Genomic DNA, 18,597 nt, shown 5'->3' on the forward strand with positions numbered 1-18,597 from the left:
TATCTCATTTAATTTTCCCAATAATCTTGTAAGATGAGGATTATTATCTCTATTTTACAGATAAGGAAACTGAGGCTTAGAGAGATTAATTTATCTATGGTTAATTTATCCATGTCTCCATGGAGACAAAACTAAGTCTAACACCAGAACCCACATTTTTAACCACTACCACATTGCATCCTCATCAATGACTTGCAGCAACACTTTCCAGTCTCCATTCTCTCAGGATGTTTCTAGCCAATGAATCCTGTACCGTATAAGACTCTCTCTAAAGAACTACTCTATCTCTTACCAAGTAAAGTATGCACTATTTGTCTCCTTAACTTTCTCCTTAAGTGAGGGGCAGGACAGAAGCCTGTCTTATTTTTTTTGTACTACAACAAAACACAAGCACTTAGTAAGTGCTAAATACTTGTTACTGAAGCCAGTCACCCCCAACAAACATTTTTTTAAAATTTTATTTTACTATGGTAAAAATACTTAACATGAGACCTATCCTCTTAACATAACCTTAAGTGTACAATACGATATTGTTAACTATAGGTACAACATTGTAAGGCATATCTCTAGAATGTTTTCATCTTGCTTAACTGAAACGTTCTCCCAAACATTTTTAGCAGCTCATCACTACACATAAAATAAATCCAAATGCCTTTCTGTGTTTGGCACTAATATGTTTCCTAGATTTATTTCCTATTTTTCGACACAAATCCTGTTCTATACACACAAATTATTAAATTTAAATATTTTCCACATCCACCAACAATAACTTACTTAAATATGGAATTTTCCTTTACTTATTTTTGGAAACCTCATCCTCAGTATGCTCATAGTTTAACCTGTTGTTAAAATATATAAACCACTGCTCTGATTTCTAACAGATTTCTTTCCTAAAAAGATCTATAAAACAAATGCACAGAGATAAAATTAGTATATGACTAAAAGGGAGAAATCGACCTAGATAAAGTTTATCTTCAATTCAGAGTCTAAAATCTGAATGACTTTTATGACCTAAGAATGAGTAAAATCATCCATAGCCAGAAAACGCTTGGGTTTTTTTCTTTTGCGTCCTTTAATTTGTCTGAAGAGAGAAAAGGTACTTGTCACCAGATGACAAGATTATCAGTAAACTAGCGCTTCTGAAAGACATGATGGTTTCTAACACAAGCTCCAGTTCACTTATTCACTTAAATTCTTGAGAAATAAAAACGAAATAGCTACTAGCATATATTCTAGTAGGGGACAGGCTTTAAATAATCACACAATATATAATTACAAATTCTAAAAACTGATACAAATATAAAGTACAAGGCATGACAAAACATTATAACAGACTATCTGATTTAAGACTTGGGATAGAGGGTAGAGGCAAAGGATAAACTAATATTAAAGAATGAGTTAATCAAGGATGGTCATACTGGAACAATCAGCATGTGCAAAGGCCCTGTATTTGGAAAATAACTTGGTGTGACTAAGGAAATGAAAAGCAGTGTAGGCTAAAGTTTAGTGAGCAAGAGGAGGCTGGAGCAAGATAAAGGTAGTGAAGCCAGGAAGAATCAAGTTATGTAGAATCCTGTAGACCACAGTAAGGATTTTGAATTTTACCCTAAATGTAATAAACATTAGTTTAGTGATGGGAAATCCACTGAAGAGTTTTAAGCAAGAAATAACATGTTACTGTTGAATGGAAAAGTGATACAGTTTGTTTGGGTTTGGGGGAGAGTAAAAGAAGGAAAAATGAAAGAAAATAGGGCAGACAAGAGAATACTGAAGTGATTCAGTTTACAACAATTACAATAACAATTAATGCTCACTGGTTATTTACTATATGCCATGCGCCATTTAATCCTCAAAACAATCGAATACGGTGATTATTATTCCCATTTTACAGATGAGAATAGAGGGAACTCGTGACATTAAGTCCAGGTGAAAGAAGATTGTGGCTTGAACTCGAAAAGTGATACTGAAGATGTACAGAAATACATTCAGGCGTACAGATGACCCTTGAACAACATGGGTTTGAAATGCATGGAGTTACATATACATGATTTTTTTTTCAGTAAATACAGTACTGTAAATGTATTTTCTCTTTCTTACGATTTTCTTAACACTTTTTTGTCTTAATTCTAAGAAAACAGTGTAAAATATATATAGCAAACAGAATATGTGTTAAGTGACTGATTATGCTATTGGTATTCCAGTCACCAGTAGGGTATTAGTAGTTAGGTTTGGAGGGAGTCAAAAGTTATATGTGGACTTTCAACTGGAAGGGGTCCGTGCCCCTCACCCTCAAGGGTCAACTGTATTGGATATACAATAGAACTTAAAACACAAGGGATGAAGGAGACGTCAGGAATGGAGTTCAAGTTTCTAGCTTATGTAAGTGGATAAATAAATGAATATGCCACTTAATGAAATAGGGTACTGAAGGACAAAGAATTTGGGATACGGAGAGAAAAATTAAGACTTTGGTTTTAGATGTATTATATTTGAAATTCCTAAGAAAAAAATCAAGTAGAGATGTCAAGCAGACAACTGGTTATTTAGATTTTGAGCTGAATATAAAGGGGAAAAGCTGGAAATTAAAATTCTTAAGTCTTCAATATACAGGTGGAATTTAAAGCTTAGGGCAGAAGAGTAAAAGGTCGAACAAGACCCTAGCACTAAACCCAGATATTCCATTTCACTCCATCAAACATCTCTCGCTGTGATCATCGATTACTTTGATGTCACCAGGCTTTACAGTCCTCATTCAACTTCACCTTTCAACAGAATTCAACACTATTGATTACTTCTTTCATCTTTTTTACCAAGGACTTGTCCTCCTCTATACGGTTATCAAACACGAAGAATCCCTCCGTGCCCCATCCTAGGTCGGTTTTTTCCTGGCACTACACTCTCCTTAGGCAATTTCATCCACATGCATAGCTTCAGTTACTATCAACATGGCAGACGACATACATACATTAGTTTATACAGCCTGCCCAGAACTCTCCTTTGAGTTCCAACCCACTAAATCCAACTGCCTCCTTGACAGCCTGTCTTACGCATCTTTCCCAGTTAGAGACTTGTCAGATACTGCCTACCCCCCCAAAGGCATTTAAATAAAGCCAAAATTTTGAAAACGATTACCACAAAACCACTACTAGCCAACTTTCCGAACACAGGATTTTGTCATTAATGATCATTTCCTTCCCTGGATCAGGACCTAAAATAGGTAAACCTGACAACCTGATCTGATAGCTAGAACATGGGGAGCAACCAAATGCAAGACAAAATACAATTCATGCGTTTTAGTGAGAAATGGTTAGGAGAGGAAAGATGGTCAAGAGTGAATGTCCAAGGCCTGATGGGTGTGCGGCAACAGAAGTCACCTGAAGAGACAGCAGGCCTCGCTAAGGGGCGAGTGGCGGACGACGACAGACCCCAGCGAAAAAGGGCCAGGTTTGGGTTGCGGTGGAAGAGCGTGATAGTAAAGATAGTAAAGACCAGGTCAAAGAAGAGGGAAAGCCGGGGTGTGTGTGGGGGGGAACCCAAGAGGAGTACCTGTGAGGCCCTGGGAGCGTCGAGGGGGTGGGGGTGAGCTGAGCAGCAGCGGGGCGAACTCCAGAAGAGTGAACACCGAGTGGGCGGACCGCAAGGGCGGGGGGGGGGAGGGGGACCTGGGGAAAACGGCTCAGTTGAGAAGCTCTCCGCCGGGAGCGCCTTACCTGTGCCTGCGGGTCCGGAGCCCTGCACTGGCCTGCCGGAAGCACAGAGTCCGCGCGGAGGGGGAGGAGCCGGGGGTAAGGAAGGAAGGGATACCGGGCAAAAGGAGAGGGGCCGCTCACTCCCCCTAGTCAGGGAGAGCGGCTGATGGCGGGAACTGTGACCACACGCAAACACGCACGCACGCACGCACACTCGACGCGACCAAACGAAGCGCGTGCGCGCAAGCCTGCAAACTCCGCCCCTTCTGCGTCTTCGTCCCGCCCCAGCACCGAGCGAAGTCTGGCCGAGACAGCCCCGCCCCCGCCGTGAAGTAGTACGCATGCGCACTCTCCACTTCACCCACTGTGGACCTCCCATCATTTCCCTCCTACACAGCCCAGTCGAGCATGCGCACTACTTGTCCTCCGAGACTGCCCGGCTTTTCCCGCCCTTCACTGGCCCCTGGAGGAGAGTCAGAGTTCACGCCCCTCTCTGGGGATACCTGCTCGAAGACAGAGGATGCGGGGACTAGTAGGTGGCGGAAGTCCTTCTGGCCCAGAATCTTAAGGGGCAAAGAACATACTCTGGGATTGTTAACTCCGCCGAGAGCTAGGAGGCGGGAAGAGGTGTGTGGGCGGGGTCAGGGGTGAAAGGTCACAGGGCTGCGAAGGGGGCGGAGCGAGCCGGAGGCGGATGGCGGCTGCCGAGGCTCTTCATCTTTGGCGGCAGAGTCACTGAAGCGGGGACGCGGGTCCGACGCGTCCGGCATCGGGAGAAGAGCGGCGGCCGCTCCCAACATGCACAGCCTGGCGACGGCTGCGGTGAGTGGCTGGGCGTCCCGGCCTGGGCCCAGATCCCCTCCTCAGCCCCGCGTTTCGGCCTGCTTTCCCAGGTCCCCGTGTCGGGCCCGGAGTCCACTCCTCCTGCCCTCAATCTGCGAGGCCCTGGCCCTCCTCCTCGTCGCGCCTTGACTGTGATGGAGCCGGCCCACACTTTCCTCTCCGGTCGGCTCTCGCGGCCTCCTGCGCCGCGTATCGCGTTCTTTTCCGGCCCCGGGGCCTGGTCCCGCGCCGGAGCGCCTCCCTCGCGGCCGCGACAGGCCATTCATTGATTCATTGCGCTGACCAACAGTTGCAGGGAGCCGGTTGCGTTCTGGGCGTCGGCGGGGATGAGGGGGAATTCCGTGGTCAATCTGACACGGCCCTTGCTCTCGGAACTCACTGCCCGGGCACTTCGCAGCGGGAAGGAAATGGCTTCTAACTCACACCACTTTGCTTTCACAGGTGGAAAATCTGAGACCGGGAGAAGTGAATAATTATTACGTCTGACTTACAACCTTTTTCCCACATCTCAGTTTACCAGGGCGATCTTTTAACAAGAAAAGCAGATCGTATAATTCACCTGTCTGAAGTAATTTTCTGGCTTTCCATTACATGTAGATAAAATCCATACTCCTTGCTGTGGCCTACAAGGCCCTCCCTGTACTATAAGGGCTTACCCCCGTTTGCGTTCTAGTCTTATGTCACTTGCTCCATAAGCTCCAGCTACATTGACCGCCTGTCCATCCCTTATACCTGCGCTTTTCCACTCCACCTGCACTTCCTGATCTCTATTCCTGGCATGCTCTTTTACCACGTACCCCACCCCCAATTACACACGCACATACGCACACAGCATGTGGGTGTAACTGGCTCCTCTTCCGTGGGGTCTCTGCCTAAATCTCCCTAGAGTAACCTTCTCTGACCACTCTATTTAAAGAAGTTCTGTAACCCGCAACTTTTCTGTTAAAAATCTCTTTCTCAGTGCTAATCTCAATTTTGTGATTTTTGTATTCATTTACTTGTTGACTGTCTGCCTCTTAAGGGCAAGGACAGAGATCCCGTGGGTCCTGTTTACATGGTTACTCCAAGGGCCCGGACAGTTCCTGGCACAAAGTAGGGGCTCAAATACTTTGCTGAATGAAAAAGTATGGGTGAGGAAGGTGACGACTGAGAGCACATAGCCATAATAGGAAAATGAGATCATATGATTTGAGCATACTCTTCTGAATACCAATCACACTTTCTCTGTTCCACTAAGATGAAGTGACTGAAGAGGGTAGTTACTGACATTGCATTATCAGGCAGAGTGACTTCAGTATTAAATAGAGGACCAAAAAAATTGCTTTTACTTTAAATATAAAAAGTGAAAAAGTGTGCTGAATTTGACTCGACTATAGAATACATTGTCATTTCCAGGGCCAGTGGCATCTTTGCTTCTTGTCACCGTGTTTCTAAGTGTTTGCAAGTGCTCAGAGTGGATACCTTTATATCTTTCAATTAGGTGATTGCAATTTCCCCAGCTTTTTTGTTTCTTCTCCCAAATTATACATATAATTTGGGAAGAAGCAAGTCAGAAGATGAGATTGCTGAGGGATGCCTGTGTGGCTCAGTCAGTTAAGCGTCTGCCTTCAGCTCAGGTCATGAACCCAGAGTCCTGGAATCAAGTCCTGCATTGGGCTCCATGCTCAGCAAGGAACCCACTTCTCCCTCTGCCTGCCGTTGCCCTGCTTATGCGTGTGCACCTGCTCTCGCTCTCTCTCTCTCTGACAAATAAATAAAAATCTTTGGAGGGAAAAAAGATAAGGTTGCTGCTGGTAGGGGAGGGGCAGGTTACACAAGGGATTCTTCTGAGGTTGGCTTGTGTAGTTCCCAAAATCTGATTGTGTCTTCTCGAGGCTTTGATACCAAACTGATCTTTTCCCTGTGACTTCTAAACTCTATGCTTATTCAGTTCCTTTTATTTTCACTTTCCCTTAATGCATCTTTTTTTTTTTTTTAAGATTTATTCATTTATTTTGAGAGAGAGGCAGGGGGCCAGAGGGGTAGAGGGAGGGAGAGAATCTTAAGCAGACTCCCTGCTGAGTGCAGAGCCTGACCCAGGGTTCAATCCCACAGCCCTGAGATCATAACCTGTGTGGAAATCAATAGTGGGACGCTTAACTGAACCACCCAGGTGCCCCAACCTAATGCATCTTTTGAACAGCCATTAAAGCCGTGGTTCATTACTTATGATAAATACTCAGTACTTGTTTTTTCAATTACATTTATAGTGCCTTACATTGACTTAAAATTTAAGCTTTTAGATACATTTTCATCTGTTAATGTTATTGGGCTCCCACAGAAGCTCTGAGAAGTTCTTTTGTACCACTCATTTGCTAGACTTTTTGGTCATGGAGGAAACTGAAGCTTAGGAAAGTTGAGCCATCTCTTTCCCAATCCTTCATGCATTCTCTTAGACTATACTGCCTGTATCACTCTGATCTGGGTAAAGGGTCAGTAATGGTATACGTTACTGGGAACTGGGAAGAGTTCATGATAACATGCAACAGTGCCTGTAGTAATCTAAGCCACTTTCTGAGAAGATTTTTTTTGCTTAATGATGACACAAGTTTTATACTTGTGTGTACCTTTATTTATCTCTTTTTTAAAATAACAGGTAAATCATCACTTCAGCTAGGGAGATAGTACTATCAAAAGAGAAAGTGATCATGTGAATGTAGGATTTTATTCACTAGAGGAAGAACTGACAATTTGGGAAGTATCTTAAATTTGTACTCTTGGGTAGTATTTTATTAGGCTAGAAATGCACAGTGTAGTAAACTCTTGTCAAACTTGATAGCATACATTTTAACGTTGTCATTATTGCTACCATAGAATATAATTTCTCACATCTGTGAAATAGGCACAGAAATACCATGCAGGACTACTCTAAAGATGAAATAAGAATAACAAAGTGCTCAGTGGTTGTCTAGGTATAGTCCTTGGTTATATGACTTGCTCCCATACTTCAGCCTTGGGACTATAATTCCTGCCTCAGCAAAGTAACAGATCACTTTGTTGTGGACCTTGGAGATTGTTTCAGAGTAATAGAACTACAAATCTTCGCATACTGTAGGTCTTTAATGAATGTTATGCTAGGGATCTAAAATAGTCAGAGCTAAGCCTTTAAAAGATGCATTGGGTATGCATTTTTTAAAAATTTCGCCACTGATTTCCACTGGCAATTTTAACATCCTAATACACGTGTTTCCCCCCTCATTTTGCACCTAACCAGTAGCATCATCGGTACATCATCTTGTTGAAACTGTGCTAGACTTCCAGGCGCTCTCCTTTTTGGCAAGTAAAAAGAGCATTGTGTACTCTTTGGGATCTGATTTTTTTTTTTTTTAAGATTTTATTTATGTGAGAGACAGCACAAGCAGGGAGAGGGACAGAAGGGGAAAGAGAGGGAGAAGCAGACTCCCTGCCTAGCAGGGAGCCCGACATGGGCCTCAGTCGCAGGACTCCAAGATCATGACCTGAGCCAGAGGCAGACACTTAATTGACTGAGCCACCTACGCTCCCTGTGAGGGATCTGATTCAAACACTGTCTCCTCCCGTGTTTTCTGTTGAAGCTTTAAGCACATTCCCTAGCTTCTCTTTGCTTGTTCACTTCCATTTTTAAAAAGTTGAAGAACATTCTGGCCCTTATAAAGATATGGGGATAATTAAGCTAATTTAATATTTCCCTTTGGCATTATTTAAAAAGTGTTTTCTTGGATTATCATCATTATGTAGACACCAAAGCCACATGTTGAGTAGTTTCCAGACTTAGGAAAATAATTTCTCTTTCAATCATATGGCATTCTTTCTTTATTCACTGTCACATATTTATTGATAAGAAAACCAACAGGTATTTTGGCCCTTGAATATAAAGTTGTATTAAGAGATTTGGTTATTTTCTGTTTAAAAAAGCCACCAATGTAAATTTTTTAGTTTACTTGATGGAGGGTATGTCATATTTTATTCCCATTTATGGATAACGTGGGTCTTTTTTTTTCCTTTTAAGTTCTAAATATCTTTCTCCTTTCCACATGGAGTCAAGATCTTTCAGAGATAAAGGACCAACTGTCAGTACCCTGTGTTTGTGATGCTTAGAGTTAACCATTAATGGCTGACTTTGGCAAATGTCTTGCCTGTGTTAAGCTTTGTAGAAAGAAAAAAGTTACTTGAAATACATTTTTCATAGCCAAATCATTAAACAGAAAAGAGGAGAGTGATTCCCTACTAAATTTTGATGATATAAACATTTTTAAACTTGTTACAAGGAAAGGACCACTAACTTTAAGGAGGTTATACCTAAAAATATATAGTTATATATGACTTCTAATCTTGGAAATGGTGTTGAGGATGATAGCTAAGAGTCCAAATCATATTTCTCCTAAATGACTTTCTGGTTTCTGCATATGTAATTGAACCCACTGTTTATCCAAGTCCAACTATTAATGAGCTGTATTATAATAGAATATTAAACTTAGAGTTCTGTATTGAGTTCTTAAAAAATAACTTCTTCAACTTGGAAGGATTGTTGTGATTTCAGTCCTATAGACCATGTAGGGCTCACTGATTCTAGAAAGAACTAGACTACAGTTTGAATCTAGTTCTGCCATACACTTGTGGTATGAATTTGAGTCTGCTAAACCTCCCCGAACCTGTTTCCTCTTAGAATTTTGAGAATAAAAGGAGGTAATCCACAGTGATTGGTACATTGATATTAATATGGTATGTTTAATAAATGTCGCTTCCTATAAATAATTTCTAGAAAAGGCAGACCTTATCTATAGTGGCAGAATGTCTATCCATGGTTGCTTAGGGCTAGGTGTGGGGTTTACTAAAAGAAGTACTGGAGAATTTCTAGGGATGGTGGAAGAGGTCTTTCTCTTGGTTGTGGTGGTGGTTACTCAGGTGTATAGATTTCTCAAAATTGAAATATACATGTAAAATGGCTGCACTTAAAACTTCATGCAAATTAACCTCAGTAAAATTAACTTTTTAAAAGTGCTCTTAGTCTCTCAGTTATAACTAAGAGCTAAATAAAATAATTTCCAAGATTTTAGAGCCACCTGGGACTTCCGTAATCGTAGTTTCCTCATTTTACCAATGATAAGATTGAGGCTTGGAAAAGTAAATGACTTATCCTAGGTCACACAGTTATAGAAATGGCAAAACTGTGTTTTGAAGTCATTTCTGGCTCCCAGTCCGGGGTGTGTTCCACTTAATGTACTTGTGTAGTTACAGGTAAATAGAAGTCTTTCCTATTCTTTAACTTAATAAACAGGTTCTTAATTCTGGATCCATGGATAGGTTTCATAGGGTCTATGAATTCTTTTAAATTATGTGTAAATTTTGTGGAAAAGAAATTATGTGCAAAACCATTTGCACTTGTATATTTTTCTGAGGAAAAGATTCATAGATTCCATGTGATTCAAGAAGTGTTAACCTCTGTTCTTGTGGTAGTATCCTGCTATTATTTTTAATGTCTTTAAGTTAAGTAGTCTCCAATAGAGAAGTCATAGATGAATTGCTTATCAGCCACTGAACAGTGTGTGCTACTAGATGGAGTTCCATATCAGCCACAGTCTCAGAAATGTATTAGTAGATTATAAATTAAAAGAATCATAGCAATTGGATTAGGCATCTTTAGAGGTGATCTTTAAGTAGAGAATGGGAGGAGGAGGAAACCTGCCATGGTTTACTCATAGTTTCATCAGTTATAAAATGAGGATAATAACTGGGTTGTTCTGACCATTGAATGAAACCATGTTTTTAAAAATGTACCAGGGGTGCCTGGGTGGCTCAGTCGGTTAAGTGTCCAACTCTTGGTTTCGGCTCAGGTCATGATCTCAGGGTTGTGAGATCAAGCCTACATTGGGCTCTGTGCTGGGTATGGAGCCTGCTTAAGATTCTCTCCCTCAGAGTGCCTGGGTGGCTCAGTCGGGTAAGCATCTGTCTTCAGCTCAGGTCATGATCCCAGGGTCCTGGGATCGAGCCCCATGTGGGGCTCCTGGCTCAGCTGGGAGCCTGCTTCTCCCTCTACCCCCTGCTTGTGCTATCTCTCTCTCTCAAATAAATAAAATCTTCAAAAACAAATAAATAAACAAAGATTCTCTTGCTCTGCTCTGCTTGCGTGCACAATGCTTTCTCTCTCTCAAAAATACATACGTATGTAAATAAAGTGTACAGTACAGTTCTGTTTTTTTCCTCTTCCCCCCCACTCCCTCTTTCACTTCCCACACCCTTTTAGAAAGACCTCAATTTCTAGATTCTCATATTTTTGTGAAAGGTATGCCTAAATAATCCTTGGGATTTAGAAGGAGAGTAAGATACATTTGGAGTTTTTATTACCATCAAGATCTAGTGAGGTGCTGGAGTTACGCTTCAGAGTTTTATTCAAGGATAATGTCCAACGTATTTTATCAGTTGTTAATATCCATACAGATGACTCTTGAACAAGGCTCCCATATACAGTCAAAAATTTGCGTATAACTTTTGACTTCCCCAAAACTTAATTCCTGATAGCCTACTCTTGACTAATAGCTTTACTGATAACAGTTGATCAACACATATTTTGTAGGTTATAAATATTATATACTTAAAATAAAGTAGAAGAAAATGTTAAGACTAGTCGCAAGGAAGAGAAAATATACTTACAGTACTGTACTGTATTTATCGAAAAAATGTGCATATGAGTGGACGTGTGCAGTTCAAACCCACTTTCAGGAGTCATCTATACATGAATCAATGTGTAACTGAAAATTTAAAAATATTTTCCCTTTCATTCTCCAAAATAACTAAACTTCTGCATGTGTTATAAAATTACCTGTTGATGTATATGGGGGAGGTGTGTGTGTGTGTTAGTGTGCGTTAGTGGCTATCACCAGCTAGATTATTCCCATATGAACCATAATTATCATAGGGAATTATGTCAAACTATCTCATGGACTTTCTCATTAAAATGGTGATGATCCAGTACCTTGGAATCTCAATCAAGTCAAGAGTTTGTCTTCATATCAATGGTGTCATTCATGGTGCTGGTTGTTTTTCAGACTCTGCTGAACTCACAGCAGTAACATTTTAATGTTTGTCTGAGGTGTTTACGTGTTCCCTGTCCCTTGTCTAGGTCACAGGGAATAGTTTTTTTTGAAAGTCATCTTTAGATCAGACCTAATCTTTCAGGCAGGTGAAAAGCAGCCTTAGCAAAGCAGTTGAGAGTATAGACTCTGTTGCCAGGCTGCCTGGGTTCAGATTTTGGCTTTGGCATTTAAATGTTAAATAGCTTCTCTGTTCCTCTATAAAATGAGGGCGGTGACAAGTATTTAGATAGGACAGTGCCTAACAGAGTAAACACTATATGTTAGGTCCCATTTTTATTTTCAGAAATAATTGTATTTATCTTATAACAAATAGGTATTTGGTGGGTTTAAAGTAAGTCCTGCTCTTAAGTTGGGAGCAAAATTCACCAAGGGTGATGTAAAAGGAGGATCCTTATCCCAAGTATTTCCTGGCACCAAACTGCCGTTACTGCCTTCCTGTTGCTTGAATGGCTACAGAGCCCCTAGCTCTCTTAGAACCAAAGCCCCGTGGAGGCTGCAGCTCCCATAAGTCGCCTCAAAAGTTGGAGTATTGCTGGCAGCAGGTGGCCACGACCTTAGGTACATACCCAAGTTGTCACCAGGCATTGGCTCTCTAGGGTGTTAGCATTGTTCCAGGGCACCATCTCTTTGCTGGAGTCAGGCCAGCTCTGGAAATGGAATCTGGGGGGTGGGGGGTGGGCCTTGGTGTCTACCATATCATGGTAGACTGGTGGCTACAAGTCCGTCCTGCTGTTGTTCACCTGAGGCCCCCCCAGGGCAGCACAAGGATAGAAATTCCAGATACAAGTCACAGGCTGGCTCTTGTCGGGGCAATAGTGCTTACTGGTGGTGTCGGGGCGACAGGACTTTAGGGGGAGTTAAATGAGTAATGACTAGGGGCGCCTGGGTGGCACAGCGGTTAAGCGTCTGCCTTCGGCTCAGGGCGTGATCCCGGCGTTATGGGATCGAGCCCCACATCAGGCTCCTCTGCTATGAGCCTGCTTCTTCCTCTCCCACTCCCCCTGCTTGTGTTCCCTCTCTCGCTGGCTGTCTCTATCTCTGTCGAATAAAGAAATTAAAAAAAAAAATGAGTAATGACTAATCAGGATAGATACTATGTTGCTGGAGGAGTGTCTCTGAGGCCCCTTTAGTTACTGGATTGTGGGTCGTCCAGGAGACTGTGGGCAGGAAACCCAAAGCTAAAATTTTAGCCCTTGTTTCCACTGAGCTTTTAAGGTGATGTAATACTCTAAATAAACATATGCTGTCTTCTGGTGGGAATTACATTTCCAAAAATAATTTTTTAGTTGAGGGCCTATCTGTAGCAGCCTGGAAAGGGCAAGTGCTTGGTCAGTACTGCTTTTGCTATTGGGGGATGGGAGGGACTACCCTGTTCATAGGATTGCTGTGGGAGCGTGTTTCCTTGAGGAGCATCACTGGTGGGAGTTACAAAACATCTTTCACCAGATTACTCTAAGGCACTTAAAGAAGACTTGAGCTGCATGGTATTTCAGTCCATTTAGCAGAACTACCTTGTGGTTCATTCTGTCAAGCAAGTGAAATGATAAACATTAAGCTAAAAGCTTCTAATCAACCTTCCATTTACAGAAGGCTGTTGATCAGCTTGGGTAGAGTAATTGTGAGTACAGCTTGTAGTCTGTCTTAACTTTTGTTCTTCAACAAAGACAGTTGTCCTTTCTGGTCATCATTCCGTCACACTAAGGTGTAGTGGGAACATGTAAATACCGTGGGAAGCTGTGTGATGCAGTTCAAGAAGGCACTGGAATATGCAACTGCATATTTGGGGGAATCGAGCAGGTTAATTCCTCTGAGTGTTAACGATCTCATCTACAAGTGTAATTGCCTTTTTTCTACCTACTCACCTATTTACCCATCTATTCCCCTTGTTTGGGGGAATTAACAGAAAATACTGGGCATAGGGCTAGAAGTCATGAATTTGTTAGGACATTAGAGCTAGAAATAGCAATGGTAATCATTTTTCTAGTCTATTAAATTATTTTCCAAAGAAGAGTAATTAAGGAACTTAACCAAGTCACAAGGCTGTTTGACAAATATGGAGTATTACAGAAATGCTCAGGGCTTTTTGGAGTGGTGTGATGGTTTAGCACAATAGTGAAAGAATGTTCTCTGTTTGTATGGCCCCTACATGAGTAAGTAATGAATGAGTCTCAGAGGGGTGGAGGTAGAGTATGTATAAGAATCATTAGAAGGGGAGCTTTTCCAAATTACATAGGTTTTCTGCTCCATGGAGGGGGAGGCTGGAATTACTGGGGAATGGCCAGCAATGGGTGGGGAGGGTGTAAATTTTTTTCTTTCAAAAACTATCATAAGCATATTCTTAAAAAGAAGTTTAAACTATGCAGAAGATTTTATCGTATACAATGAAAAATAAATTAGGGTGTCCGGGTGGCTTAGTTGGTTGAGCCTCCAGGTCTTGGTTTCGGCTCAGGTCATGATCTCAGGGTCTTGAGATTGAGCCCCGTATTAAGGTCTGCATGCGGAGTCAGCTTGGATTCTTTCCCTCTCCCTCTGCTCCCTCCACCCCCCCGCCACCGCACACGTGCTCTTGCTCTTTCTCCCACTCTCATAAATGAATGAATGAATGAATGAATGAATAAATAAATAAATAAATAAATAAATAAATAAAATCTTTAAAAAAAAAAAGTGAACCTCCCGTATAGGTTCCAACCTTAGCAGTAATTACAGTTTTTTGTTGTAGTTGTTACTGTTAAGTTTCTTATGTGTCATTCTAGAAACATTGTATATAAATATATAAGAATACACTTGTATATATTAATGGAAGCATATATACGGTTCTATACCCCTTGTGGTTTTTTTTTTTAATTTAGTATCAGCACATGTAGAGCTATTTTTTAAAAAGGGCTACATAGTGTTATAAATAAAGATGTACCCATACATATTTAACAGTCCTAGTTGATAGATATTTAGTATTTCAGGTTTTCTGCTTTTAAAACAATATAATAGTAAACATCCTGGTACGTCTTCAGTATAGTCCAAGTATACCTATGGGATAAATTCCTAAACATGGAATTATTAAAGGAGGTATGCATTTTAGATTTTGATAGATTGCCCTAAGTGTATGTGCTTAGAAAAACTCCCCTGGTATTTAGGAAAAATATATTCCTTCTAAAGCAGAGTAAGACTTGGTTTGACTTTAATGAAACTCACATGTTCACTTTCTTGTTTTCACTTACAGCCTGTGCCTACTGCACTGGCTCAGGTAGATAGAGAAAAAATCTATCAGTGGATCAATGAGCTGTCCAGTCCTGAGACAAGGGAAAATGCTTTGCTGGAGCTGAGTAAGAAGCGAGAGTCTGTTCCTGATCTTGCACCCATGCTGTGGCATTCATTTGGTACTATTGCAGCACTTTTACAGGTGGGTATATATCTGTGAGTTGCAGTTCAGTCCTGCTCATCACCCTTCTGTCTCTCTGCCTTTGCTCAAATGATTTTGAAGACTTTAGCAGAATCATTCTTTAAATATTAGCATTTGTAAGAATCTGTTTTAGAAAAGTCTGTAAGTTGTTTGTTAAAATGCAGGTTCAGTAGATCTTACCCAAAAGATTTATTTAGTCTAAGATTGAAAAATCTGTATTTTTAACAAGCACCTGCCCTGTTCTTAGGTCATTCTGATGCAGGTAGTCTGAGAACCACACTTTGAGAAACACAGCTTTAGGAATACTACAAGACATTTCTAGGTGACAGAGGAGAAGGTGAAAGGCAAAGTATAAGAACCGCAGGGCATATTCTGGTTAACAGAAATGTTAAGATAAAGATTTAACAGTTATAGGATGAGAGGTAGTTATGCTTGTACATTAAAGAATAAATCACTGAATTGTGGTTCTGACTAAAATGGTCATTGGTGGGGAATAAATTGATACAGTATGATCCTAAGATACCAAGATAATGGAATAATCATCCTTTAAAGTATTGTCTGAAATTCCTAATAATTAATTTTTCAAATCTGTTAAGTAAATTTGCATTCAATTCCTACTTCATGTAGCCAAGAAACTAATCTTCTTTTTAATTAAAGTATAATTAACATATGATGTTCTACTAGTTTCAAGTGTTCAGTCTAATGATTCAACAATTGAACAATTCTGTACTCATTGCTTATCACATTAAGTGTATTCTTAATCCCTAAAACTAATCTTTTTTATAGGAACATTTTCAATAAAAGTTTTACAGTTAAAATAAAAGGAATTGTATACAGCAGATCATCCCCTTTGGACAGAGAATACACATACCCACTGCTGTTTGCATGTGTCTCCATGCGTATACTCCTGTTCTTATCTCTTCCTTATTGCATTTGCTACCTGACCAAACTCAGACGAGTCACTGTGGTTTATTTACTGACACTTGTTATCTGGCCAATTATCTTAGCACTGTAACTTAACACAGGGTGTCTACAAAAAGAAGGGATTATAACTATAACAGCCACAGCCCCTCAAGTGAAGGCCTCAACAGATGCTGGATATAAGAGGAAGTGTAGGTGACCACAGTTACCTCCAGAGGAGTCTTCCTAGAGACCTATGTAGAGTCTCAGGTATATTTGTGATGAAAAGATAGGAGCATCATTTGTTTATTTTTGTTCGCCCTTTGATGATTCAGTTCTTACAGGATATATAGAATTAAGGGTCAGGGGTCTGTAGGGTTTTTGCTTTAATACCATGGAAATGAACTTTGAAATATTTATTCTTTATTCATCTGGTGCTGGTTTCCATTTTTAGGAAATTGTAAATATTTATCCATCTATCAACCCACCCACCTTGACAGCACACCAGTCTAACAGAGTTTGCAATGCTCTGGCATTACTGCAATGTGTGGCGTCACACCCAGAAACCAGGTAGGTGCTCTGTTGAGTCTGATGATGGGGGTTTGCATGAAATACAGTCTTTTTCTGAACGATGAGAGAAGGGGCCTGCAGTAGGAGTAGGAAGGATCTTCAGGATTCTCATTTGCTTTTTTTTCCCTGAAGAATTTCTCTTTAATTCACCAGGTTTTCATGTAGTAACAGTATCGTACTGTTTGACATATTCTTCTATAAATTTTTTTTCCTTTTTTTTTTTCGTGGTAAAATATATGTAAGATAAACTTACCATTTCAACTCACTTTAAGCATAGAGTTCAGTAGTATTGGGCAACCATCCCCACGATGCATCTCCATGCATCTTTTCATTGTATAAAACTGAAACGTTACCCATTAAACCATAACTCCCCATTCCCATAGCCCCTGGTAATCATTCTACTTTCTGTCTCTTTGATCCTGACTACTCTGATACCTCAATTAAGTGGAATCATTCAGTATTTGTCTTTTTGTGATTGGCTTATTTCATTTAGTATAACATCCATATTGTAGCATATGTCAGAATTTCCTTCCTTTTTAAGGCTGAATAATAATCCATTGTCTCATTTACTTTTTACCCATTCACAGCAGTTAACTTTAAAGAGTGTTCATAGGGCCTGTGGCTGGCTCAGTCAGTAGAGCATGCGACTCTTGAACTTTGGGGTCATGAGTTCGAGCCCCACGTTGAGGGTAGAGTTTACTATTAAAAAAATTAAAAGAGTGGTGTTCACATCTTAAGAAAGGTCAGACATGTAGATATTTCTCCCTCCTGAATCCATGGTAGGCATCACTACGTGAGGCGCAATGCATGGCATTTACTAGGAGCTCAGTAAATATTTGAACCCAGCATTTTTTTCCCACTGAACCTAGATTTGGCTTCAGAATCTTTTTTAACACAGGATCCTAGGCAACCTTGTAATAGATCAGAATTGGCATGCCAGTTGGCCCGCTACATCTGACAAGAAAAAGGAAATCCTGTTCAGTAATCTGCTTTGTGACCTTTATGGTTCTAAGGCATTTAAAAGTCATCTTATTAAAGTCTTTTGTCTCTTTATCAATTATAAAATCTGAGTGCTTAGGTTGGCACTGAGATTGCAGAACTTTAGAGACGTTACTATGAAAATTATTCTTAAGCACTTAAGAAATATGCAAGAGTACTTTGTGTGTTAAAAATTTAGAGTGTTTGCTCTCCCACAAGGTGTTAACTATAAATAATACAAAGTAATTGGTTCTTTATTAGTTGCCTGACATATTAGCTTCCGATTACAATGTTTTTAGAGGGGCACTTGTATGGCTCAGTCGGTTAGGCCTCCAACTCTTGATTTCAGCTCAGGTCATGATCTTGGGGTCGTGAGATCGAGCCCCAGGTCGGGCTCCACACTCAGCACCAAATCTGCTTGAGATTCTTTCCCTTCCTTTCCCTCCCCTTCTGCTCAACCCTGCATGTGTGCGCTGTCTCTTTCTCTAAAATAAATAAATAAAATCTTTAAAATGTTTTTAGCATACTTAGTGTATCTGAACTGCTCTAACAACAAAAAAACAAAACAGTGTGCATTTAAACATAACAGTTAAATCTGATAATGGCTGCTTTGTTTTCTCATCTTGGTTTACAAGGTTTTGTCTGGCTGTACCTGTGAATATTGTTACTTAGTCATAAATTAGGTGAGGGAAGGCACCTAGGAGAATCTCTTAGGCACTTAATGGCATTTTATGACCTATTTTTTAAAATCCACAGTTGGATATTTTATCAGTTTTTCAGGTACTTGGTGCTGATTACAGGGAAAATCAGGTATTCTCTTAACCATGACCTAGACTAGATTTTTTTTAACCTTGACATTATCATTTTGAGCTAGATTTTGTGGTTGGAGGTGGGGAGTGAAAGGGGTCTGTCCTGTTTAGCAGCATCCATGGCCTCTGCTCACTGGATGCCAATAGTACCCCCTCAGTTGTGACAACCAAAAATATCTCCAGATATTGTCACATGTACTCTGGTGGGCAAAATCACCCCAACTGAGAACCACAAGTCTAGACTAATGACCAGTAACTCTTTTCTAGAGTTTCCTTGGTTAGGCAACGTTACAGGCCTT

At 40.6% G+C, this 18,597-nt stretch overlaps 2 protein-coding genes across 6 annotated transcripts in view; one reads left to right on the forward strand and one right to left on the reverse strand.

Moving 5' to 3' along the window:
- Positions 1 to 4,310, reverse strand: part of USP37 (ubiquitin specific peptidase 37) — an 85,534-nt gene extending 81,224 nt beyond the window's left edge. The window contains exon 1 of one of the 4 annotated variants that reach the window (XM_034655176.1): positions 4,193 to 4,310. The gene's annotated coding sequence lies outside the window, so the exon portion shown is untranslated. Of the gene's footprint in view, positions 1 to 3,710; positions 4,008 to 4,192 lie in introns of those variants that run through there. The other 3 variants (XM_034655178.1, XM_034655177.1, XM_002913666.4) reach the window with 3 other exon arrangements.
- CNOT9 (CCR4-NOT transcription complex subunit 9) overlaps positions 4,105 to 18,597 on the forward strand; it is a 30,859-nt gene continuing 16,366 nt past the window's right edge. For both annotated transcript variants that reach the window (XR_004623626.1, XM_002913665.4), the window contains exons 1-3: positions 4,105 to 4,511; positions 14,862 to 15,041; positions 16,396 to 16,511. Coding sequence is in view for 1 of the 2 variants with exons in the window: in XM_002913665.4 (XP_002913711.1) it covers positions 4,488 to 4,511; positions 14,862 to 15,041; positions 16,396 to 16,511 (320 nt within the window). In the remaining variant the exon portion in view is untranslated. The remainder of the gene's footprint in view (positions 4,512 to 14,861; positions 15,042 to 16,395; positions 16,512 to 18,597) is intronic.

This window comes from Ailuropoda melanoleuca, chromosome 2, assembly GCF_002007445.2.
Source record: "Ailuropoda melanoleuca isolate Jingjing chromosome 2, ASM200744v2, whole genome shotgun sequence".
NCBI lineage: Eukaryota > Metazoa > Chordata > Mammalia > Carnivora > Ursidae > Ailuropoda > Ailuropoda melanoleuca.